This window comes from Lithobates pipiens, unplaced genomic scaffold (assembly GCF_037356315.1).
Source record: "Lithobates pipiens isolate NorthernLeopardFrog02 unplaced genomic scaffold, aLitPip1_a1.2 Scaffold_8, whole genome shotgun sequence".
NCBI lineage: Eukaryota > Metazoa > Chordata > Amphibia > Anura > Ranidae > Lithobates > Lithobates pipiens.
The window spans coordinates 417,379,511-417,394,432 of record NW_027507903.1 but is presented as its reverse complement, the minus strand read 5'-3'; the positions used below and the strand labels follow the sequence as shown (position 1 = coordinate 417,394,432).

At 39.6% G+C, this 14,922-nt stretch overlaps 1 protein-coding gene across 2 annotated transcripts in view; it reads left to right on the top strand.

Annotated features, from left to right (window-relative positions):
- ARAP3 (ArfGAP with RhoGAP domain, ankyrin repeat and PH domain 3) overlaps positions 1–14,922 on the top strand; it is a 149,892-nt gene that overhangs the window by 74,624 nt on the left and 60,346 nt on the right. For both annotated transcript variants that reach the window (XM_077474240.1, XM_077474239.1), the window contains exons 14-19: positions 4,869–5,003; positions 7,311–7,464; positions 11,098–11,200; positions 11,669–11,867; positions 13,569–13,632; positions 14,467–14,630. In XM_077474240.1, coding sequence (XP_077330366.1) covers positions 4,869–5,003; positions 7,311–7,464; positions 11,098–11,200; positions 11,669–11,867; positions 13,569–13,632; positions 14,467–14,630 — 819 coding nt within the window. The remainder of the gene's footprint in view (positions 1–4,868; positions 5,004–7,310; positions 7,465–11,097; positions 11,201–11,668; positions 11,868–13,568; positions 13,633–14,466; positions 14,631–14,922) is intronic.

The window sequence follows — 14,922 nt, the reverse complement described above, 5'->3', positions numbered from 1 at the left end:
CTCCAGAGCTTAGTAAACGAGCAGAAGGTCTGCTGACTTCCACCATCCAATCACGTGGTAGCAAAAATGCTGTTTTTCTATTTTCCTTGCACATTTTAGGGGGGTTTGAAAATATCGGAATCTTTGTCAGGCTTTACTGCTGTCTTGGCCCCTTTAGGGAGATTTAACCTCATTCATTTATTAATTAATTTAATCAAACTTTGTGTCCCAGTGACTACCATCTCATTGATTATTGAAGAATGGACCTTTAACAAAATGCAGGGTAGTACTCCACACATTTATACTGCATGATTATAGGAAAGTCTGTTATTAGCAATTTCAGAGAAAAGACGTATTGTCAGCTTACAATTAATCATGTTGATGTGTTTCCTGTCCATATAAGGCAAATCAGCTGTAGCTATACGTTGCCCTTAAAGTTGAATTCCACTGCAAACAAGAGCTCATTGTAGCAGACCACGTGCTGCCCAAAGGGGGGGGGGGGTGATTTCTATGGCATGTGATACTCATGAATACACTATAGTAATGACTGCCTTCAATCTGATGATTCATAAAAATGACTCACATTATCCTCAAGAGCAGCGAGAAATAGCACACCATTTTTTCATTTATAATTGCCACTTTATTGTTGAAAATAATGAATGCAAAACAGGTTTAATATCAAAAGGGAATAAAAGAGTCAAATCTGTATGAAATGCTGCCATAAAAAAACAAAAAAAACAGTTTTGGCATATTATATCTTCTTAAAATTTACTAGAGCAGGACACTAAAAACTTTAGTACCTGTTCCCAACACTAATATGTCCATATTCTTTTATTTCTCTCCTCTATTTCTTTCTTTTCCCAGCCTCTATTACCAGGAGGCGTATAAAATTGTATATAAAATACAGTCATCCTCTTCCCCTGTAACTAGCATCCTATCTAGCACAGATTTATATTTCTTGCATGAATGGACATGATTTTCAATGGTAGATGAAAAGGGAACTTCATCCCCTCCCCCCTCCTTTACCCCTATAGTTATCCACAATAAACATGGTCGCTTCCAGTGATCCAGTGGTGTTCTGTAGTGGTGTACTGCCGCCGCCATCATTTTCTGTAAAGTCTTCAGGAAGCCAGCAGTCTTTTTCAAGTTCTTGCAGCTGGCAGACTTACCTTCTCCCTTGGATCCAGCGATGTCCCCCCGCTGTACGAGCGGCTCGTCCTCCGCTCGATTCATCACGGAGCCGAGCTCTGTTCCCTGCGAGCGTTGCGATGCACGGGGATGGAGATCGGCGCCAAATTCAAAAAGTGAAACACACGCATTACATACAGTGTAATGTAATCTTACAGATTACATTGCTGTATGTAATTATTTCACATTCCCTTTGTCCCTAGTGGTCTGCCCAGTGTCCTGCATGCAGTTTTATAATATAAAAACTGTTCTTTATGCCTGGAAACTGGAGATTGTCCATAGCAACCAAAACTGTCCCTTTACATAAAAAATGATTTTAGACCAGCTAGAAAACAGCAATAATAAATTGTAATCACTCACAGAATTGAGCACGAGTACGATTATTTCGGATTTTAGGTGCTAAAAGCGGTACAATTATTTTGCAAAATTTGGCGTTTTATATTGTAGTCCTGTAATTCTTAGGAATAACTCTCTTAAATCTGCCCAAACCAGAGTCGAGCAGACATCCCGGGTATGATAAAGTTAGAAAAATGAAATCATAAATTATAATATAATAAATAACTGTAAATAATTATACCAAATAATAATATAACAATAATAAAAATTATTCAATAATGTAATCAAATCAATAACACTGAAATTTGCTCAGTTGCAGAATTGTCACTGTCATTACTTTTCAGTATTTGATGACGGATCTCCCCACAAATCAATATTGTTTAATTCTGCGAGTGATTCTAATTTATTGTCGCTGTTTTCTAGCTGGTCTAAAATCATTTTTGATGTAAAGGGACAGTTTTGGTTGCTATGGACAATCTCCAGTTTCCAGGCATAAAGAACAGTTTTTATTATATAAAACTGCATGCAGGACACTGGGCAGAACACTAGGGACAAAGGGGATGTGAAATAATTACATTCAGTAATGTAATCTGTAAGATTACATTATACTGTATGTATACTGTGTGTTTTACTTTTTGAATTTGGCGCTGTTCTCCGTCCCCGTGCGTCGCAACGCTCGCAGGGAACGGAGCTCGGCTCCATGATGAATAGAGGGGAGGACGAGCTGCTCGTACAGCGGGGGGACATCGCTGGATCCAAGGGAGAAGGTAAGTAACCTCCTCCTGCATACAGTGATGCGGTCCCGAGTCTGGCTCGGGGTTACCGCTTTTGGTGTAAAACTTCCACCCCGAGCCAGACTCGGGAATACTGCCAGGGGGGTTAATAAATCACTGGGACCCGATGGCTTGTACCCGAGGGTACATGGGAAACTCAGCTAAGTAATTGCCAGACCATTTTTCCTAATTTTTACTGACAGTCTGCTGACTGGAATGGTACCAGCTGATTGGAGAAAAGCCAATGTAGCACCAATAGATAAAAAAGGGCCAAAAATACATCCCTGGGAATTACAAACCAGTTAGCCTAACATCAATAGTATGCAAGTTCTTGGAGGGGATGATAAGGAACTATATACAAGATTTTAGTAATGAAAACGGTATCTTTAGCAGTAATCAGCATGGATTCATGAAGAGTCGTTCTTGCCAAACCAACCTTCTACGAGGAGGTGAGGTGCCATCTAGATAAAGGAAGGCCCTTAGACATGGTGTATCTGGATTTTGCAAAAGCATTTGACAGAGTTCCCCATAAACGTTTACTGTACAAAATAAGGTCCTTTGGCACAGACCCTAGGGGGAGTACATGGATTTAAAACTGGCTACAAGGGCGAGTACAGAGGGTGGTGATAAATGGGGAATACTCGGAATGGTCAGGGCTGGGTAGTGGGGTCCCACAGGGTTCTGTGCTGGGACCAATCCTATTTATTTGTTCATAAACGACCTGGAGGATGGGGTAAACAGTTCAATCTCTGTATTTGCGGAGCATACTATGCTAAGCAGGACAATAACTTCTCCGCAGGATATGGAAACCTTGCAATAAGATCTGAACAAATGAATGGTGTGGGCAACTACATGGCAAATGACATTTAATGTAGAAACATTTAAAATAATGCATTTAGGTTGAAAAAATATAAATGCAATCTATATACTAGTGGGAGAACCTCTGGGGGAATCTAGAATGGAAAAGGACTTGGGGGTCCTAGTAGATGATAGGCTCAGCAATGGCATGCAATGCCAAGCTGCTGCTAACAAAGCAAACAGAATATTTGCATGCATTAAAAAAGGGAATCAACTCCAGAGATAAAATGATAATTCTCCCACTTTACAAGACTCTGGTCCGGCCGCTGTTAAGTTGTGGGCACCAGTCCTCAGGAAGGATGTGCTGGAAATGGAGCGAGTACAAAGAAGGGCAACAAAGCTAATAAAGGGTCTGGAGGATATTAGTTATGAAGAAAGATTGCAAGAACGTATTATCTCTGGAGAAGAGACGCTTGAGAAGGGATATGATTTCAATTTACAAATACCGAACTGGTGACCCCACAATAGGGGTAAAACTTTTTCATGGAAGGGAGTTTAACAAGACACGTGGCCACTCATTAAAATTAGACATACAAGGTAATACTGACATATAATTACACACATAGGTTGGACTTGTGTCTTTTTTCAACCTCACCTACTATGTAATTATGTAAGGGGCTTATTTGCAGTGGAGGGCAGATATTTCGCTATTCGCTTTTTGTTACATTGTGTTTTCACTATGCACGCTGTGGCCCATCCCATTCATAAACATTGGGCAAGAGTGTGTGACTGGCAGAGTCCTATGGTGTTCTCTTTGCTTAACGGAGCACAGAGAGCTTTGTGAGGAGTGCAAGTCTTTGACAGGACATATGATTGGGCTCTTCTCCCACCTTTTTTTTTCATCCATTTCTGTTGCACTTTGTTACTGCAGCACAATCAAATAAAATGTTCCCAGCACATTTACAAGCTGAGCTGGCAAAAAATAAATAAATGACACAGTCTAATAATATATGTTAAAAGCAAAGGTTTTAGTTGCACCTATTTGCAAGTATATGTGGAAGCTGCATTGCCTCACCTAGGCTCCTCTGTAAAATGCTGTTCTAACACTTATATTGGAGAGTCTTCATGTTGGAGCATACCTGTGTATAACAATGCATACATTTAATTGAGGGCATGTATGCCTGGAGGCAGCCCACTCCTCCATAAAGGTGCAGTGGAAGCTGAAGGCGCTCAATATGTCTCCAAGCCAATTTCAGTGAGCAAACTATACAAAAAAATGGCAATTAATAACTAGCTTTTGAATTTATGTGCCTTGTTACTGCAGCAGTATGGCCCTGGTGTGACCATACCACTGTACTTTAAATGAGACCCTTAATGTTGTATAGATATTAAGAGTTATAACAAATTCCTATATGGGCATTGTTTATAAAATGTGCCTCTGGGAATTACATTACTCCTGTCAATTTTAGCAGCAAGCTACGGGGTTTGGTTGATGTATGTTCTTTGGGTTAGGCTGATAGTTTTTTAGGTGTTATGCCTTACCTGCTGTGTTGTATTGGTCGAGCCGGGGAATGCCCCAAGGCTCTGTTCTGTAATCTTCTTTTTTAAAACAAATAAAAAGAATTTATTAAAAAAATAAAAAAAATGTGTCTAGATGAATAATTGCTGTGTTACCCATAACAATCAGTTATAGTTCAGCTGTAATTTTACCAGTATTAAATAAATGAGCCCCTATACAACGTGCTTTTATGTATAATTAAAACAATAATTTTGCTGTGCTTGTTTATTTTGTAGCTGAAGGACTCTTTCCAGATGACTTGAACCAAGGAAGAGTTTACGATGAGATCATGCAGCCCGTAGTGCATTCTGGGTACTTAAACAAGGCCGCCAACCTGAGCAAAACATTTACAGCCAAGAAATCAAAAGATGGTAAGAACTATTAAGGAGTTCACAGGTATTTTTGAAGCCACTAAACAGGTCATTGTGCATATGTAGAAGTCCCCATCCCTCAACATTGAAGAGGTGAAATCTAGGGTTCAGGATACTTTGTGAATTAAAAGCTGACAGCGGTCCTGGAAAGAAAGATAAGTTCTGCTTGATCTGGCAGCCCTGGTTGGATTACTTTCCCGCCTCACAACATACCTCATGTTTGGCCCAGCTTTGATAACTAAGGATGTTTTTCCCCTTGTTCCTTATTATTGGCTTGGGGTGCTTCCTTCCAGAGGGGCCGCTGTGGTCTTCTCTTTCCTTTATTATTTTCCCTTCTCTTATTTTCTCTCCCTGTCTTTAGCCTCCCACCAGTTTCCTGCTTTCGCTCCGCTTTTTTTTTTTTGCAACTTCTTTTTGATTGGAGAAAAATAGGTTGGTACAAACTAGAGCCTATTGGGCATACCCAGACTCAAAAGTACAAACACAACATAACATTCCAACTCACTTAACTCCTAAAGGCACTTCAATGGCACAGCAGCATGAGAGGAAAAAGGAGTAACCGATAAGCAGCGAAGACATCTCCAAATAGATGACAGGAGCAGCAGCCCCACACCAGACAGAGCAGAAGCTCATAGATATACTGTATACTCTATTACTAGGCCAAAAGAACAAAAACAGAACCTCCTCATGAACAAGGACACCATACAATAAGGCAACACGTTATTGAGAGATGGATTCTGGAGAATCAGTAGTGGAGGGAGAATCGATTCAAATGCCTCAAACCATAATATATTTTTGGGGGAAATCTCTGGACTCATAAGTGAATTTATAAAGCGGAATGGGAAAATTTACCAAATTTTTGCAGTCATTCAAAGTAGGGTCTGCAGAGGATTTCCATTTAAGGATAATAGCCTTCCTTGCATAGAACAGAAGGACCCCTAAGATTCCTGATCGCCCTTATTGGGGTCAGGGAATTTACAAGCCCCAAAATACATATATCAGTTGTTAGTGGCACTGGAAAAGATTAATTGAATAATAAAATTGCCAACTCCCCACAAAATACTTGAATTACCAAAAGAAATGCATGAAGGCAGCTGGGTCAGCTGGCACCTCCAGTATTAATGTGGTGTGGAGGGGTAAATTCTGTGTAATCTCTGAGGAATAGAATACTCCCTGTGTAGGACCATGAACTGAATTAAGCGATCTCTGTCGGATACCAGTTGTAACATAGGATAGTCCCAAATATCTTCCCAATTCTCATTATCTAAGTCTGGAACCTCTTCACACCACATGATCAGTAACCCATCCAAAACCTCATGAACAGTGGGCATTAATGCTTTATAAATGACTGACGTTTTCGTAAGAGACTCCTCTCTTAGAAGGTTTTATAGCTCAGAGGGAGAAAATGACAACCGAGAATTATCAAATTGAGCAAGAAATGCATGAAGTAGCTGGAAATATCTAAATAAGTAAGAATTTGAAAGGGCACTCTTTTGCTTTAAAGAATCCAAAGTTATTATGATATCATTTTCACAAATCTGGTCGAGATGCCTAATCCCCCTCAAAGACTAAACCACGGGGGCCGGAATAGAATTTTTTTCATGCAGAGCACATTTTATATTTTTAGTAATTGTGCTTTGTGAAGCTACTCCACGCGATCACTGAGATATATACCAATAAGTCCTTTTTATTGTATCCGATCGGGGGGCGGGCGGAGGGTCGCCCCCCCCCTAAAAAATACACCCCCAGCCATTGATGTGGATTATTATCTATCATATCCCCATCGTTACTTGGGAGGGTTTCCTCATAGCTGAGCTCCTTCATGCCTCTTATTGCACTTTCTCCAATTCCATATCTTTTTTGTGAACTGTGCCCAAAACTGAACTGCATATTTCAGATGAGCCCCCATTCACACCGGTGCAACTTGTCATGCAAATTGACAGATCAAAGTCACATGACAAGTTGCATTCTATTTCTAACTGTGAAACCTTTCATATCAGAGCGACTTTGACTTACACCGACTTTGAAAAGGCTCCTGCATTGAAGTTGCACAGATGTCGGCAAACCGCACATGAAATTGCACTGACCGGAGGCTTTGAAATCACGTTGAAATAGCGCAATTTCAAAGCCGCATTCGGTGTGATCTGAGACTGAGGTATTTACTAAGAATTTGTACAGGGGCATGTTTGTATCTTCTTTGGAGTCAATACCATTTAATACAAGAAAGTATCTACTGAAGCAGAGAGATGCCTAGTTGCTCTTTTCCCATTCTTTTTACAGATATGTAACATTTGTTTTTATGAACAGACTTTCACAAACACTGGTGTGTCCTGGAAAGGTCCCTTATATTTTATGAGAATGACCGAAGCTCGGAACAAGTTGGGAAGATTAATCCTTCAGAAGTAGTTTGCTTGGGAGTGAACAAACTGGACATCCTGAACAGCCCAGCACCTGTGGAAAGGTCAGACATCACATATGGCATGTGTAGGCCAGCCTTCTTCTCTTTTAAAAGCACACTATTATGCAAACATCACCTGTAAATATGTCATTGACTGATATGAACCTTGCATATTTATACTTTATATTCATGGAAGCAGACACAAATGTCACCTTTGGTGATACAGGTTACAAAATACTGCAGTAAGGTCCACTTTCTGGTAACCACAGAAAGTACCTGTAGATAACATATACTATATTTATCAATATATCTTTATGTTCTTCATGGTTAGATTATCCCTACAGATGTACAGTAATCTAAGGCTCGCCATGCATATCAGATTTCTTTCGCTCAGTCTACAGGCTGCAGATATTTAACATATTCTTCCTTATACAAAAACGGTGTGGATGGACAAATCCCCCTTGCTAGGACATTGTATTCTGACAACCACGTGCGCTGGCTGTTAGGATACCCGAAGAGTGCAAGAGTGCCTGCAGCTGATTGGCTGCAGGTGCTTTTTGGTCAACAATTTTAAGTCTGGCTCCTTCTACAAAAGTCAGTTGTGTCAATCCTGGAATACAATCTCACTTAATGGCTAGAATTAAAAACTAAGGGGTTCACTTATATAACATTTGTGGGTGAATACCAAACACATTCATGCAATCTGAACACATTGTCTGCATATTTTCTATAACAGATTCATTTCTATGATTGATTGCATCATCTAGTGGCCAAAATGGGGTATAGTTTTCTGAACTACCTCAATTAGAAAATATACTACATTGTAGCCACTAAACTAGGGTAAGAAGAGAAACAGATATGAATTTACTGATATAGTAGGGTGTTTTTGTTCTATATACTTTATAAAATTCTGAAATTTTGATAACAATATCCCAAAATCACGATATCATTATTATTTTTTATTATTAAATTCCTGAAAACTAAAAATCTATTGTTTGTGTGGAACCTCTCCCTTTAGTAAAAGATTCCTTTAGAGCCCCTAACACTTACCCTTAGCACAAGATGGGCACAAGATGGATTCCTAAACCTCCAGCCTTACCTTCAGTCTTGCAAAATTGCCCAGGCTCCTCTCTTGTACTAAAATCGCTAACTTTGAACTCACTACACATTGTAAGCTCCTCTCAGTGTGCATTAGAAGCTTCCCAAGTCAGATAGAGTCTGTTGCATTTCCTGGCTTAAGGATGTCCAGCATCATCTTGCTTTTTCCTCCCCAGCCTTACTGACCCTGATGCACCGTTTTCATTCATTGGATTCTAGTTGTTTCAACTAGTTGTTTCAATAATATATGCTCAGTATCACAAATTACCTAGAATGGTCTGCATGCAAATAAAGTCTGCCTAGGAATATCTACTCCTCTAGACATATACTTGTTCATTAGGGCAGTTTAATATTGTAAAATTCCTCCCAAGAATCATCCAACTGCTTGCATCATGGCTGAGGGCTCTTGGCTTGGGAGGAGTACTGAGGTAGGGTGCTGTGATGTTTTCAAGAAGCTACAGTATATACAGCAACTTACCAGCCCCTTCTGCCTGCCATGATCAGCCTTTATTGCTTAGCAAAGCATAGAGACCCAGTGATGACATCACTGGGTGTGAAACAAGGTTCTATTTAAAATTTTCATTAGCATGTTGATTAGGAGGGTAAAGGAGAACCAAGGAAGGCAACTATGTATAAGGAGATTCAACTTTAGCTTTAAAGGAAGTTCACTTTAAAAAAATAAAAAATAAATGCACATCTTTTTGCAGGTAAAAAAAATGTGCATTTCTTTTATTTTGTTTTATTAGGAGCCTGGAAGGCTTTGTACAGGCGATCAGCAGATCAGTGTAAATGCAGGGTTCCTGCAGACTGTCAGTGTAAAGCCCCATACACACTATCGGATTTTCTGCTGATTTTTGTCTTCAGATTTACCAAAAAATGTAGTGCAAGGGCCTGCCTGATTGCATACAAACTCCTAAGGTTTGACCTCATATTATATGGTTTTGGTAAATCTGAAGACAAAAATCAGCAGAAAATCTGATAGTGTATATGGGGCTTAATGCCACGTACACACGATCGGATTTTCAGACAACAAAGCCGTGGATTTTTTTCAGAAGGATATTGGCTTAAGCTTGTCTTGCATACACAAATGTTGTCGGAAATTCTGAACGTCAAGAATGCTGTGATGTACAAGACGTATGACGAGCCGAGAAAAAGGAAGTTCAATAGCTAGTACAGCTCCTTCTGCTTGTTTCCAAGCATGCGTAAGCTTTTGTGCGACAGACTTACGATTGGATTTTCCGACAAAAAGTGAAATTGGAATAGAAATTTGAGAGTCTGGTCCCCAACCAGAACCTACAAATATAGGGGGAGCATGTGGACTATCTCGGTACAGATAAAGTATGTTACATAATTTACATAGTTTACCTGTACCGAGATAGTCCACATGCTCCCCCTCTTTTTGTAGGTTCTGGTTGGGGACCAGACTCTCAAATTTCTATTCCATTTAATTTGGATGATGGTATACTAGGTATAAATCCTTATTTCATGTTCTGTTGTGAGGCCACACAATTATCTAACAAGTGAAATTGTCAAAAAATTTAAGAACCTGCTCTCAAACATTTGTGGCCGGAAATTCCGACAGCAAATGTTCGATGGAGCATACACACCTGTCGGACTTTCCAACAACAAGCTCACATCAAACATTTTCCATTGGAAAGTCCGACCACGTGTATGCGTCATTAGTTGTCTGCTCGTACCTTGTATGGGCAGGCAGTTACACAGTGACAGGAACCATTATTGAACTACCTAGAGCACTCACCAGTGCTCTGGTAGTTCAATGAAATCTTTGCGGCTGATGGTAGTTCTAGTTTTCCCATTCACTTTCCATTCACATCCATTCATTAATGATGCGGCCAGGCGGTGATCAGGGAGAGGCTGCAGCAATGGGAACATGTTACATATTCCACCCAAAAAACAGGTGGAAAATGTAACATGTTCCCAATGGTGAACTTATCCTTTAATTTATCCCTTTACCAAAAAATATTCTGTAAATACTAAACTGTATCCCAATTTGTGCTTAACACTGAACAATCCCTGGAATGTCATATTTACTTTTTCAAGCCGCAGAGCTATTGTCTCCAGAAACACCATATCCATCCTGCACTATAATTTCAGCACCATAGACTTGGTGTACAGGTCTAGACTTTTTTCATTCAACCTGTGGGCTGAACGAAAATGATCAACATATTCCCCATCCATGGTATATAGTATTGATGGAGGAATCTCCCTCTGTGGCTATTGAATTCCGACAGCTTCAGTGGGTGTTTGTCAGAATATTGAAGCAGCAGCTGCATTTGACTGGATGCAGCAGCCATACAGTCGGCAATTTTCTGCTCAGATTTTTAATTGAAGGATGATGGGTGGGAAGTGGCTGACATGGGCACCTTCAATTTCTAATGGTACCCAGCTTAACTGATCTTCAAAGAACCAGTGTGTACAAATAAATAGTAATGTGTAATGCTTTAATACAATGTGCCATTTTGGAAGTCAGTTTATTATTACCCAGGAGCCCAAAACTGTTTCAGAATGTAGGTTATTTTCCACATTTGAAAACACGTGAATGCATAATCATTCATACAAAATGTGTTAACATTTTAGGTTTCGGTACACATTTGAAATTGTCTTGGCTTGTGAAAAAGTGCACCAGTTTGGGACTGATGCTGCTGAAACACTGCAAACATGGACAAGTGCAATTGGGAAGGTGAGCTTAAATGTTATTTATTATAGGACAACTCTAGTATACCAGCTACATTCACAATTATTATACGAACAAATATACCTGCCAGAAAATGTCAAATTCTGTTCAGCTTTGTGATATAGGCACTCCAACTATATAGTACAGTCAGGTTAGTAACTTCCCTTCTTCTACTCCTTTTAAGCTCAATAGCTTCGTTGATAATTCTCCATAGCTTGTGCCTGGACAAGGAAAGAGCAGTAGTTCATTTATACGGTCATCCTTGTGGAATATCTTTCTTATACATAAGCGCCCAGTGTTAGATTATAGTACATAGCATATCAACTGGGGAATCTACTGAAAAAGGGTCATTGGGCTGGGTGTGTTTGCATAATGCACTGAATTCCACCTATCCATGCTCGCAGGAGTTGTTCCTTAGTTTTAAGGGGTTATTCTCTAAAACTTGTGACAACAAATGTTTTTCTTTCCATGCAGTGGTTCACCCCAATCAGCTGCCACTGTCTGCTAGGATATGAGTTCCAGCGAGTGGGTAAGATGCGCTACAAAGCAATGCTGAACCCAGATCAGTGGATGGAAGGCTTCTTTCTGTTACAGAAAAGTCACCTTTTTATCTGTCCAGAAGAACAGGATGGAGCAGAGGACAGCGTTAATTTACGTCAGCTCCAGGAGCTCAGTAAGTATTATAGACATATTTCTACAAATGTGACACATGACCTCAGTTGGAACAGGGGTCATGAAGAACAGGGTGTATGAGGCACCCAAACATTGCCATTTCTTGAGATGAAGTGCTCTAGGGACAGACAAACATGCAGAAGGGAAAGCGATTTCTGCCTCATTAGGCCTGTGGAGTTTATTCAGGGAAAAAGCAGGTAGGTCTCGTGCCACCACTTTTGCACCTGTCCTCAGGTACCAGAATAAAGGTGGGGTCCTCCTCAGTTAGTTGGGTGCATGTTTTGTGGCAAAGTCCTAATTCTAAAATGCATCTCAGTTTTTGGGGTAAAGGTTGATAACCGCTTCCCAGCCAGTCACCACTATTACTAGACCAAAGCTAACATATATAAACTTAAAATTAACGTGTGCCCAGACTAAACATACTAAAGTATAGTCTTACATATTTTGTGCAAGAAGTAGAATCATTTTAAAAGAAGCCCTCACTCACCTCTATAGTTAATAGCCATTGTGGAGAAATCAGTGTTTAAAATTCATGACCGCGCCGCTGAAATCTTAGGCCTCTTTCACAATGACGGACTAATCAGTTCTGCCTTTGAGTTTTTGAGGGGGACCCAATTGGACCATTTATTGCTCTCTATGGAGCGGGGTATATCAAAGGACATGCGTCCATTGACACCTGCCGAAATCCGATCTGATCCTGTCCGTTAAAAACAGACAGAAGGGGATTCATCTGTCCGGCGGATCGGATGACAGTCACATGGAAATAGATGGTTTGTTTTATATTGCTTTTACAGCTTGTTAAAATATGTAAACTACTTCTCCATAGTCTGGGGACAGGTGCACTTTAAGATATATGAACATGTATTTCTGTGCCCTAGTAAAAAAAAAAAAAGAAAATGGAATTACATTTTTTTTAAAGAAATGAGGATATTGTTTCTTGCACACACTTAAGACCACCACCCTTTGTCTGATGCTTACTTAAACACATAACCAATTAAATATCAGTTTATCTTCAATGTGTTATCAAGCCAAATGCTTTCCTGAAGGCTAAGTTCACACTATTGCGAATTGGATGCAGGCATCCCGCATCCAATTCGCAATAGCAGGAGAATGTGACCTACTCTCTATGGAGCCGATTCATATATCTCCAATGTGAATTTGCACAGGAGCCCTGTGTGTCTTTTGGTCCGTTTCAGGTCTGAATTCAGCCTAAAATAAGGCTCGGTTCACACTGGATGCCGAAGCGGCTCACAGCAGGGGTCCTGTGCATCCTGGTTCATCGTTTCAGGTTAAATTTGAGCCTGAATTTTGGGCTGAATTTGGACCTGAAATGAACCAAAAGAAACACAGGGCTCCTACAGGCAAATTCACACAAGAGCCGCATCAGAGATATGGGGGCGGGGATACTGCATCCAATTCGCAATATTGTGAACCCAGCCTTAAACTAATATCCAGGCTAACCAAATATTCTCTAAATACAAAAGCCATATGCATTTCTACTTTAATCCAGCATAAAGCTTTGCCACAGCAATGATTTCATTGTTACTTTTACAATCTAATATCTGGGTTTATAGATAAATTCATATCCTGCCTAACTACTGAGGCATATATTTAAATAAAAGTGTTTGTGCCTTCAGTTCATGTCAATTGTGTAAAATATTGAAAATGAGATTCTGTTCATTGTTTCTTTCTTGGTGTTTAGCTGTATCACCAGCTGCAGAAAACTCTGAAAAGAAAGATATATTAATCCTTGTAGAAAAAGGAAGGTATGTTTAAGTTCTTTCTTTTTATGTTAATTTCTGTTACTTTTTTTACACGCCTTTATAAAAGGAGTCTAAAGATTTTACATGGTGCTCCTCTGCCACCTGGTGGCCATTCTTCAGAACAGCAGAAAATAGTTAAACTATAACCTAATCCTACCATTTATAATGTGCATTATCTCACAAAAGTTGTATTTCACTTTATCTAATTGTTATGTTTCAAAATCACTTGTAACTATATAAATAGTGTTACAGTTTACAGGGCAACTCCAGCAAAACACACACACATTATGTCTGTTTCAGGTGGATAGTATTCAGGTAATTCCACTGGATTGTGAGGAGAAATTTTTGTCAGATACTAATTGTAATTTTCTTCTTCTGGTCCTGTTCATGTCCACATAATAATGGGTTTACCTGCACCCTCTGATCTGATTGGTTTACTGTCATGAGAGAGACTCAGGATAGGAGTAATTATTTTTCAAATACTTCAGTTATTTGTCTGGTCTTACTAATTATATTGAGCATTTGACAGGACTTTCCTCTTTTTTCTATCTTCCATCATATCAACATACCAGTGGGATCAATGGGTGGAGTCAGCCCCATTCTTCTGCATTTATTCCTGAGCGATTTGTAGCTCGAAGAAGCTCAAAAAGCAAAATCGGATTCATTTTAATGGCCCCTGTTCACGCTCAGATGTGAACAGGGGCCATTAAAATAAATGGGAGTTTTATTTTTGAGCTTCAAGCTACAAAATTCTCAGGTGTGAATGCAGCAAATTGTGTTCTCTGGTTACCTGGATTTTTAAAATAAACTTGACTGGACATTATTTCCATTCTTTAGGACCCTGTATCTGCAGGGTATCACACGAGCAGATTTTTTGGCATGGAGTTTGGATATCCAGGCAGCAGCATGTAGTAGCGGCAACATGTTACGTGACCAGCAACTTAGTAGGAATGACATTCCTATCATTGTAGACAGTTGCATTGCTTTCCTTACTCAATACGGTGAGTGTGATTTTTTTTTTCCATGATATATTAAAGTGATATATTAGGTATAATAATAATAATAATAATAAAAAAATCTGGCAGATTGTTTGTGCTAGAAGAAGTCTATAGAAAGAAGAGTCACAGGGGGATCACTAAGCAGCTCTAGCATCAGATTATATGTCACCTGTTCATTCAATTCTTTACTGTTTCACTGTGTAGACATGTCACTTAATAATAGTTTCCTGTACCCAGTCTTATTTATACTGCCTGATCATTACTTGCCAATATACTGACACTGCAGCCAGATAAA